The sequence below is a fragment of the Entelurus aequoreus genome, linkage group LG12 (assembly GCF_033978785.1).
Source record: "Entelurus aequoreus isolate RoL-2023_Sb linkage group LG12, RoL_Eaeq_v1.1, whole genome shotgun sequence".
Taxonomy (NCBI): domain Eukaryota; kingdom Metazoa; phylum Chordata; class Actinopteri; order Syngnathiformes; family Syngnathidae; genus Entelurus; species Entelurus aequoreus.
In genome coordinates this window covers 71,812,467-71,824,397 of record NC_084742.1, presented here as the reverse complement: position 1 = coordinate 71,824,397, position 11,931 = coordinate 71,812,467, and the positions used below count along the sequence as shown (strand labels likewise).

General features: G+C 42.5%; 1 protein-coding gene across 1 annotated transcript in view; it reads left to right on the top strand.

The window, feature by feature from the left end:
- The window catches only part of LOC133662525 (plexin-B2-like), a 141,285-nt gene that overhangs the window by 75,851 nt on the left and 53,503 nt on the right, over nt 1-11,931 (top strand). Inside the window, exons 2-3 of the mRNA XM_062066608.1 lie at nt 9,519-10,033; nt 10,112-10,438. Of these exons, the coding sequence (XP_061922592.1) occupies nt 9,521-10,033; nt 10,112-10,438 (840 nt within the window). The 5' untranslated portion in view covers nt 9,519-9,520. The remainder of the gene's footprint in view (nt 1-9,518; nt 10,034-10,111; nt 10,439-11,931) is intronic.

Genomic DNA, 11,931 nt, shown 5'->3' with positions numbered 1-11,931 from the left:
GAATGTAAACAAATGCCATGGGTGGATCTACACCTGACATCCACTGTAATGATACTAAGTGCAAGAGCTAGTCAATACTACTATGATTACATCAATATTTTTTATCGTTAAATTTAAAAAAAAATTCATATTATATTCATAAACTCAGGAATTACATCCCTGGACACATGAGGACTTAAATTATGACCATTGTATGATCCTGTATCTACTTGGTATCGGATCTATACTTCAATTTGTGGTATCATCCAAAACTAATGTAAAGTATCAAAGAAGAGAAGAATAAGTGATTATTACATTTTAACAGAAGTGTAGATAGAACATGTTGAAACAGAAAATAAGCAGCTTTTTGAGACTTTTATTAGTAGGTTGCACAGTGAAGTACATATTCCGTACAATTGACCACTAAATGGTAACACCCCAATAAGTTTTTCAACTTGTTTAAGTCGGGGTCCACTTAAATTGATTCATGATACAGATATATACTATCATATATACTATCATCATAATACAGTCATCACACAAGATAATCACATCGAATTATTTACATTATTTACAATCAGGGGTGTGGAGGGGGGGGGGGTAGGATATGGACAGCAAGTAGTGGACATAGAGAGAGAGAGAGAGAGAGAGAGAGAGAGAGAGAGAGAGAGAGATCAGAAGGCATAAGAAAAAGTATCTGCATTTGATTGTTTACATTTGATTATTAGCAATCCGGGGAGGGTGTTAGTTTAGGGTTGTAGCTGCCTGGAGGTGAACTTTTATTGCGGTTTTGAAGGAGGATAGAGATGCCCTTTCTTTTATACCTGTTGGGAGTGCATTCCAGATTGATGTGGCATAGAAAGAGAATGAGTTAAGACCTTTGTTAGTTCGGAATCTGGGTTTAACGTGGTTAGTGGAGCATCCCCTGGTGTTGTGGTTATGGCGGTCATTTACGTTAAGGAAGTAGTTTGACATGTACTTCGGTATCAGGGAGCTATTAACAGTAAATGAACAAGTAGATTAATAATCCATTTTTACAGCTTGTCCTGCATACGTCATTGGACTAATTAGGAGCCTTTGTTTGTTTACTTACTACTAAAAGACAAGTTGTCTAGTATGTTCACTATTTTATTTAAGGACAAAATTGTTCTTCGGTTGCAATAAGAAACATGTTTAATGTACCCTAAGATTTTTTGTTCAAGCCAATAATGCCATTTTTTTTGTTTTCCCCCTTTTATTTAGAAAAGTATCGAAAGGTTTAAAAAAGTATCAAAATACATTTTGGTACCAGTCGAGACAACCCTACTACACACACACACACACACACACACACACACACACACACACACACACACACACACACACACACACATACTCCTTAATGCAGTGTAGAACAAAACATCCTGGGTGTAATTGACTTTCTCTTGCCATGACTCCGCCCCCTCGCACTTCATGCGGTCATGTCAAGGCTTCCCTGAGCTTTTCTTGTCAAACATCACCGCTATCCTTCTCCACCAAATCCACACTCGAATCATGTCCTTCAACTCAATTCAATTCAATCCCTTTATTGTCATTGTCATAATAACACTTAAGTCATACATGTCAACGAGATTTAGTTTGAGCTTTGTCCAGCGGCATAGAAAGTGCATTGAAGTGCAGGTTGACCATAGTTCACAGTTTAGCATTGTCAGGAAGATGGCGAATAGAGGGGGAGTGGGGGTGGGAACAGTCACATGTCTGATGGGTGTTACGTTGATGTTGCAGCAATGCAGTGTCAGGAGCACAATTATTGAGGTGGTGAAGAGTGAGGTAATGAGATGGTCCGGGGCAGGCTGTTCATTTAGCAGTCTCACAGCCTGGGGATACAGACTGTGAGACATTCTGCTGGTCCTGGCGCGAATCCATCTATACCTTCTTCCAGAGGGTAGCAGGTTGAAGAGGCCATGTGCTGGCTGGTATCTGTCCTTGACATTCCATTTGACTGAAAGCCAAAAAATGCGAGTGGGAAGTGTCGGCCATGATGCCATCAAAGCCAAACCTCAGATAAACTCCTTTGGCGTGGAAGATGTGATTACAAGATGATTTCTAATCTTGTTGTCCACACACCTCCTGGTCATATGGAGGAAAAGACCCTTTTAATCACTTCAGTGCCATTAAAACGTCTTTAAAGGCCTACTGAAATGACATTTTCTTATTTAAACGGGGATAGCAGATCCATTCTATGTGTCATACTTGATCATTTCGCGATATTGCCATATTTTTGCTGAAAGGATTTAGTAGAGAACATCGACGATAAAGTTCGCAACTTTTGGTCGCTGATAAAAAAAAGCCTTGCCTGTACCGGAAGTAGCGTGACATCGCAGGTTGAAAGGCTCCTCACATTTCCCCATTGTCTACACCAGCAGCGAGAGCGATTCGGACCGAGAAAGCGACGATTACCCCATTAATTTGAGCGAGGATGAAAGATTTGTGGATGAGGAACGTGAGAGTGAAGGACTAGAGTGCAGTGCAGGATGTATCTTTTTTCGCTCTGACCGTAACTTAGTTACAAGCTGGCTCATTGGATTCCACACTTTCTCCTTTTTCTATTGTGGATCACGGATTTGTATTTTAAACCACCTGGGATACTATATCCTCTTAAAAATGAAGGTCAAGAACGCGAAATGGACATTCACAGTGACTTTTATCTCCACGACAATACATCAGCGAAGCACTTTAGCTACGGAGCTAACGTGATAGCATCGTGCTTAAATGCATATAGAAACAAAATAAATAAGCCCCTGACTGGAAGGATAGACAGAAGATCAACAATACTACCAAACTCTGGACATGTAAATACACGGTTAATGCTGTACCGCCTGGCAAAGCCTAGCATTGCTGTTGCTAACGACACCATTGAAGCTAACTTAGCTACGGGACCTCGACAGAGCTATGCTAAAAACATTAGCTATCCACCTACGCCAGCCAGCCCTCATCTGCTCATCAACACCCGTGCTCACCTGCGTTCCAGCGATCGACAGCGTGACAAAGGACTTCACCCGATCATCGATACGGTCGGCGGCTAGCGTCGGATAGCGCATCTGCTATCCAAGTCAAAGTCCTCCTGGTTGTGTTGCTGCAGCCAGCTGCTAATACACCGATCCCACCTACAGCTTTCTTCTTTGCAGTCTCCATTGTTCATTAAACAAATTGCAAAAGATTCACCAACACAGATAAATACTGTGGAATTTTGCGATGAAAACAGAGCTGTTTGTATTTGGATACAATGGTGTCCCAATACTTCCATTTCAACGATTGACGTCACGCGCATACGTCATCATACATAGACGTTTTCAACCGGAAGTTTCCCGGGAAATGTAAAATGTCACTTTATAAGTTAAGTATTGGCATGTGTTGCAATGTTAAGATGTCATCATTGATATATAAACTATCAGACTGCGTGGTCGCTAGTAGTGGCTTTCAGTAGGCCTTGAAGTGAGGGCAGGAAGCAGCTCACTGTCCTCTTAGCGGGACTAAATAAGAATACTGGAACACAAAATTAGTTGCATCGTTTTAAAATTGTCATGAAAATAGTTTGATGGTAAAAATGGTTTGTAATCATCATGATTCTCTAGATCACAAGTGTCAAACTCAAGGCCCAGGGGTCTGCCCCGCCACTCCATTTAATGTGGCCCACCATGCCATTTTGTTTTCCGCCATATCATTTTTTTTTGGCCTGCCACTTCATCTAAAGCGGCCTGCCACGCTATTTTATGTGTTATGCCATGTCATTTCATCTGGCCCACCAGGTCATTTTTTGTGGCCCGCCATATCATTTTATGTTGTCTAAAACAGTGGTCCCCAACCACCTAGCAGTCCGTGGATCGATTGTTACCGGGCCGCACAAGAATAAAAAATAGATAAATAAAACAAAAAAACTTTATTATTTTTTTAAAATTTAATTTAATTTTTTTTTTAATTAAATCAACATAAAAAACACAAGATACACTTACAATTAGTGCACCAACCCCAAAAAACTCCCTCCCCCATTTACACTCATTCACACAAAAGGGTTGTTTCTTTCTGTTATTAATATTTCTGGTTCCTACAATATATGTGTGAATGAATGATGGGTTCCCACTTCTCTGTGAGCGCTTTGAGTATCTAACAATAGAAAAAGCGCGATATAAATCTAATCCATTATTATTATTATTATTATTATTATTATTATTATATAGATCAATACAGTCTGCAGGGATGCAGTCCGTAAGCACACATGATTGTATTTTTTCATGAAAAAACACCCCCCCCCCCCCCCCCCCCCCCCGGTCTAAAACATTATTCTATGTGGCCCACCACATCATTTATGTGACCCGCCACACCATTTTATGTTTTCTGCCATTATATATTGTGCCCTGGCAATTTATTTTGTGTGGCCCGCCACATTATTTTATGTCATACTTGCCAACTCCAATATCGGGAGGTGGGGCGTGGTTGGGGGCGTGGTTATTTACAGCTAGAATTCACCAACTCGAGTATTTCATATATATATATATATATATATATATATATATATATATATATATATATATATATATATATATATATATATATATATATATATATATATATATATATATATATATATATTATTTACATAGAAAAAAAATAAATCCTTGAATTTCAGTGTCCGGTGGCTATCCATTAGATGGCAGTATTGTCCTGTTTAACTTCTCCGTTCATGATGAGTATATCATTTCGGCCACCGTGTTCAATGGAGAAGTCTGTTCTACAAAATGTACAGGCAACATACACCTTCCCCTTCCAACTGTTCTGGATGAACTGAAATCCTTGTTTCCATTCGTTTTGGAACTTGCAAGCGTATTTCTTCATCTTGCTCGTCGACGGCGTCGCCGTGTCTGTAATTTCCTCGTTCTTCTGCTTCGTCTCCTTGTTGTGTGCGCAGTTGTGCACTCTACTCTCTAAAAGCCCTAGATGTTATGATGTCATTGGGCAGGCAAGCTGTTTATATTGTGGGAAAGCGGACGTGAGAACAGGCTGTCCCCACTCAGTCTCAGGTCCGCATTGAGCTGGAGGGGGCGTGGCCTCCAGCTCCGGCTGAATACCGGGAGTTTGTCGGGAGAAAATCTCTGCCGGGAGGTTGTCGGGAGAGGCGCTGAATACCGGGATTCTCCCGCTAAAAACGGGAGAGTTGGCAAGTATGTTTTATGTGGCCCGCGTTAAAATTGATGTAACAAAGCTAACATACTGTATTTTTTGGACTATAAGGCGCACTTAAAACCCTTTAATTTTCTCAAAACTCGACAGTGCTCCTTATAACCCGGTGCGCCTAATGTACGAAATAGTTTTGGTTGTGCTTACCGACCTCAAAGCTATATTTTTTGGTACATGGTGAAATGATACATGTGGCCAGTAGATGGCAGTCACACAAGAGATAATTGTAGACTGCAATATGACTCAAGTAAACAACACCAAAATGTTATATGTTCCATTGAAAATATAGAACATTACATGCGGCGCTCAAAAATCTATCAAAGTGGTAAGCTATGAAGCCGCACCGCTTGATGGATTGTACTGTGCTTCAACATAGGAGTATTATTATGCTGTGTGTATAAGGTAGGACATATTATCTGGTGTTTTGTTTTGCAACATTATGCAAAAGCAACTTTTCTTACCTTCTGGTACCTGCTGATCTGTATTTGGGATCTGCATACGTCCTGAAAATTTGCGCGCGTCCGCCTTTGTAGTCCGTGGTGACACCGTACTCTATAAGCTTCTTCTTTTTCTCTATCTTCTTGTTATGGGACATTCATCCTCCGCTGTTGCCATTTCTAATATAAAGTAGTGTAAAGTTCTTACTTATATCTGCCAGTAAACTCGCCATGAAAGCACTAAAACATACCGGTGTGGTGAGTTTACATTATTCACCCAAGGAACTTTAGTTTTTAGAAAGTTCGGGTCAGACGGTTTTTCACGGGACACATTTCGGGCGTTGTTGTTGCACTAGTGAGCCACGGATGAGGAGATGCTGCTCCGTTATTGATTGAAGTAAAGTCTGAATGTCATTAGAACAGTTAGCGCCATCTTTTGACACTTCTTGCACTCCCGTCTTTGCACGCTACACCGCTACAACAAAGATGACGGGGAGAAGACGCTGTCGAAGGTGAGCCACGTAAATAAGACCGCCCACAAAAAGAAGATGATGTGTAAAACATTTTGACCAAAGAACCACCATCACATGTTATGTAGACCACAAGGAAGTCTTTTACATTTAGGGAAACAAATAAAAAGCAATAAGGTGCAGATATAAATAAATAGATTACTGTACAGATAAATATATTGCACTTTTGCATATGCATCCATGTTTATGGATGTATATTATATTGTCTTTATATTCCAGCCAGTTAATCCATTTTTGGGGGGAATTGAGGGGATAATTATGATGCGTTCAAGAGTCTTACGGCCTGAGGGAAGAAGCTGTTACAGAACCTGGAGGTTCTGCTACGGAGGCTGCGGAACCTCTTTCTAGAGTCCAGCAGTGAAAACAGTCCTTGGTGGGGGTGGGAGGAGTCTCTGCACATTTTCTGAGCCCTGGTCAGGCAGCGGCTTTTTGCCATCTCCTGGATAGGAGGAAGAGGAGTCCTGATGATCTTTTCCATCATCCTCACCACTCTCTGGAGAGACTTCCAGTCTGAGGCACTGCAGGTCCAGTCCAGACAGAGATGCTGTTTACTCATCGATTCCATAATCGTCCATGTCTGGATTGCAATGCATCTAGAAATCGATTATTTCCCCCACCTCTATTTAATATATTTTGTAACTGTAAAAAAAAAAATAGACATTTGAAAAAAAAAGAATGTTCTGTTAAACCACTTATGGTTTCATAAACTAGTCACTGGTGTTTTTGTTATATTTTTGGGTTTAAAAAAAAGAGCCCCTTCAAGGTTTATTTATACATTTAATTCATCATTTTGTGTACAGTATTTCACATTATTTTCTGCATGCAAAACCATCAATATTGTCCATAAAATGTGTGTTCTGGGGTCTGGAACGCAATAATTAGATTGAATAGAATTATTTCATTTGTAGAAATGGTTTTGGTTTTTATCCGACCGTATGGAAGGGATTATGGAGGGACTTACTGTACTTGCAATTGTTTTTGTAATATTTGAAGGGGAATCTGGATCCGAAATGTCGTCACTGTCTGCGCCTGAGTCGCTTCTTTGTCTTTCGCTCTCAGGAGGCTGAGTGTCCAGCCAACTTGGTACCACATGGTACCGTGCGTTTGTGCGTGTGTGGTGACTGCATAAAACATCTATGAGGAGCCTTAACTGAGATCATATTACTGACTTCTGATGAATATGTTTATGATTGTGACTGCAGCTGTATTGTTTGTGTAAAGAGAGGATTAACAACAGTGCTATAAATAACATCATTGTGGTGTGTTTGAGTACAGAACTGCTATTAGGAAGACTGCAGCTTGTTTAAATGCTATTGTTTAATGCTAATGTTTAAATGCTATTAGGAAGACTGCAGCTTGTTTAAGAGCCACAGGCGGCTGCTTTAATTAAACTGACTAATGCAGGCAAGAACTGATTTACTGCATTCAAACTTCTTCTTGGTCCTCATCCTCGTTGTCATCCACTTCATCTTCTTCTTTTTTGTTCACTTCCTCTTCCTCCTCCTCTTCTTCTTCTTCATCCACTTCATCTTCTTCTTTTTTGTTCACTTCCTCTTCCTCCTCCTCTTCTTCTTCTTCATCCACTTCCTCTTCTTCTTTTTCGTCGTTCTACATCCTTTGTGCTCTTCTTGACATTTAGTTGTACTTGTGCAATGACAATGCAGAGCTTCTTCTGGTTCTTTTTTGTCGTCCTCTTCTTCTTCTTCGTTTGCCTTTGTCATCTTTTGTCTTTTTTGTCTTCGTCTTCTTCTTCGTCGTTGTCCTTAGTCATCTTTGTCTTCTTCTTTGCCTTCTTCTTTTTCTTAGTTGTTCATAGTCCTTCTTTGTCGTCATCCTTTGTTTTCTTCCTCTTCATCATTCTTGGTCTTCTTCGTCATTCTTCATCCTGCGTCCTCTTCTTGACGTTCATTGTCTTTTTTTTTGTTGTCCTTCGTGTTTTTCTCCATCATTCTTCGTCTTTCGCCCTCTTTTCCGTCTTTCGTCCCCTTCTTCGCCATCCTTCATCCTTCGTCCTCTTCTTTGTCGTTCTGTCTTTTTTTTTTGTCGTCCTTCGTCCTCTTCTCCATCATTCTTCGTCCTTCGCCGTCTTTTCCGTCCTTTTTTTCCTTCTCCGTCATTCTTCATCCTTCGTCCTCTTCTTTGTCCTTTTTATTTGTTGCCCTTGGTCCTCTTCTCCATCATTCTTCGTCCTTCGCCGTCTTTTCCGTCCTTTGTCTCCTTCTTCGTCATTCTTCATCCTTCGTCCTCTTCTTTGTCCTTTTTATTTGTCGTCCTCAGTCCTCTTCTCCATCATTCTTCGTCCTTCGCTGTCTTTTCTGGTCTTTCATCTCCTTTGTCGTCATCCTTTGTCCTTTGTCCCTTCTTTGTCATTCTTTGTCCTTTTCTTTGTCGTCCTTTGTCCTCTTCTCCATCATTCTTCGTCCTTCGCCGTCTTTTCCGTCCTTCATCTCCTTCTTCTTCATCCTTCGTCCACCGTCGTCGTTCGTCCTTTTCGTGACGTTCATTGTCCTTTTCTTTGTTGTCCTTCGTCTTCTTCTCCATCACTCTTCGTCCTTCGCCGTCTTTTCCTTCCTTCGTCTCCTTCTTTGTCATTTTTCCTCCTTTGTCCTGCGTCTTCTTCTTTGTTGTTCTTTGTCCTTCGTCCTCTTCTGTCAGTCTTCGTCCTCTTTTTTTGACCGTTGTCGTTATCATCGTCTTTTGTCTGTCGTTGTCCTTCGTCTTCTTCTTTGTCGTTTGTGTTGTTTTTTGGCGTCCTTCTTTTTCTTCATCGTCCTTTGTCTTCTTCGTTGTTCTTCGTCTTCTACTGCTTCATCGTTCTTTGTCTTCTTCATCCTTTGTTTTCTTCTTCGTCGTCTTTCATGTTTTTCGCATTTTTCGTCGTCTTCGTCATTATCGTCCTCTGTCGTCGTCGTCCTTTGTTGTCGTCGTCGTCCTTTGTCATCGTCCTTCTTCGTTTGTTGTCGTACTTTGTCTTCTCCTTCGACTTTCTTTTTTGTGGTCGTCTTCTTCAAAACTCAAGTTTGGACGTCCACCTTCTCCACCATGCTGTCGACCACTAAAGAATCTTTGCTCCTTAGCGTCTCCTTGACTTTGCGATCTCTTGTGATGTTTTGTCATCAACGCTTAGTGTTGTCAAACGTGTGCACCAAGCAATTGAAAGCATTTGGAGAGAGAATTGTTTCCAGCTTAGAGGGATTAGTCCTGTCTAATTAGTCTGTGAATTTAATTCTGTGCATGTTTACACCACAACTTCTTCTAAAGTCATCTTTCAAAGTCAAAATAAGTTTTAAAGCCTGAAACAGTTCTGTTTCTTGTTCGAAGAAATCAAACGTTTTCTCTCTTTGTGTTCTTTCCCCAGCCATGACAGAGCGCTGGTGGGCGTGGCCGTTCCTGGTCACCTTGGCAACGGTGTTCCTGGACAGCTCCTGCAGTAAAAACCCAGAGTTCCTCTCCGCCACGCTGATCAACAACGTGGTCCAAGACCCCCGCTCTGGCCGGCTCTATGCGGGCGCAGTCAACGCCCTCTACCAGCTGACGCCCGACCTGGTGTCAGAGTTCCGCATCGAGACTGGGCCCAGGCGGGACAACAGGCAGTGCACGCCGCCCATCACGGAGGCGTGTGAGGACGCGGCGGACACGGACAACCACAACAAGCTGATGCTGGTCCACGCCGCCAAGGACACGCTGGTGGTATGCGGGAGCATCTTTAGAGGGATCTGCTCGCTGAGGAACCTCAGCAACGTGGAGCACGTGCTCTACTTCAGCGACAACAAGGGCGAGAAGTCGTACGTGGTGAGCACGGAGGAGAGCGTCTCGGTAGTGGGTGTCATGTCCTACTATACCAAGGAGAGAGACAACTTCACCGTCTTCCTGGTGAGCAGAAATCGCATCATCTCCTTAAAAACTCTTCATCGCACCTCGTTTGACCATCTTGTCTGCTTCCCCCGCTAGGTGGCGAAGGGCTACGGCAGCCATGACAGCACCAAGCTCATCTCCACCCGCATCCTCCAGGACTACGGCGAGTGGAACATCTTCGAAAACATCATCGACGCCTCCGCCGTGCAAGCCAATCCCTTCGTGCTGAAATACCTCCACGACTTCCGCTTCGCCTTTAAGGACGGCGGCTCGCTGTACTTCCTGTTCTCACGCACGCTTGGCCTGCAGGACACCAAGAACTTCACGTTCATCTCGAGGATCTGCGAGAAAGACCAGAGCTACTACTCGTACACCGAGCTGCAGCTCAACTGCAGCGCTTCAAACAAATACAACAAAGTTCAGGTAACTGACAAGCCGCTGCTTTGATCTTGGTGTTCCTCAAGTTTTTGTGTAGAAGCCCTTTTCATTCAGACAGAAACAGAGAAGCCAATCTTTAATATAGAGATGTCGGGCTGCCGATAAATACTTTAAAATGTAATATCGAAAATTGTCGGTATCGGTTTAAAAAAGTAAAAGGTATGACTTTTTAAAATGCCACTGTGTACACGGACGTAGGGAGAAGTACATATCTACGGCTTTTCACACACACAAGTGAATGCAACGCATACTTGGTCAACAGCCATACAGGTCACACTGAGGGTGTCCGTATAAACAACTTTAACACTGTTACAAATATAGGGTTGGGTATCGAGTATCGATTGGAACCGGGACTTACTTTCCGATTCTCCCGGAATCGTTCAAAAGTTTACATTTCGATTCCTAGTTTCGATGCCCAGTCCGCCGACCGGAAAAAAAGAATAAGTCCGCCGACCGGAAGAAGAAGCCGCTGAACACCAACGAAGAAGTGCCCACCGCCGGAAGTGTTAGCATAGCCGAGCCTATGTAGCCGAGCGAGTCAGTCAAGCATGGATAGCGGGCGTCGGCGGTCGAAAGTGTGGCTTTACTTTACTACAAAAAATTAAATATCGGCTAAATGTAACACGTGCGACAGGACTGTTTCGTGCTTAGGGGGGTGCACGTCGAACACGATGAAGCACCTCCGAGTTCATGGAGTACATATAAATGCGTGTCCCGTCTTCGACGCGCTGTGCCGGCCGACCTCCGACGCCTCTTCCTCTTCCTCTGGCTCCGACGCCCAGCCTGGCACCTCGGTGACTGCACTGCAGTCCGAATCCGGTAAGTAAAACAATATATATGCAATAAATAATGTGTTTTGCGCCAACTTTGAGGCAGCTAACAAATTAGCCCGCATATTTTTTCATAGACAATTTACAACCTGCTAGCCAGGCTCCGCGATGTGCTCTTTCCTGCAGCATCATACACTTATGTGTAAAGGTGTTTTCATGAGGTTTCCTGCAGCATCATACACTTATGTGTAAAGGTGTTTTCATGAGGTTTCCTGCAGCATCATACACTTATGTGTAAAGGTGTTTTCATGAGGTTTCCTGCAGCATCATACACTTATGTGTAAAGGTGTTTTCATGAGGTTTCCTGCAGCATCATACACTTATGTGTAAAGGTGTTTTCATGAGGTTTCCTGCAGCATCATACACTTATGTGTAAAGGTGTTTTCATGAGGTTTCCTGCAGCATCATACACTTATGTGTAAAGGTGTTTTCATGAGGTTTCCTGCAGCATCATACACTTATGTGTAAAGGTGTTGTCATGAGGTTTCCTGCAGCATCATACACTTATGTGTAAAGGTGTTTTCATGAGGTTTCCTGCAGCATCATACACTTATGTGTAAAGGTGTTTTCATGAGGTTTCCTGCAGCATCATACACTTGTGTGTAAAGGTGTTTTCATGAGGTTTTCAAAAATAAAGCTCTCTTGAGG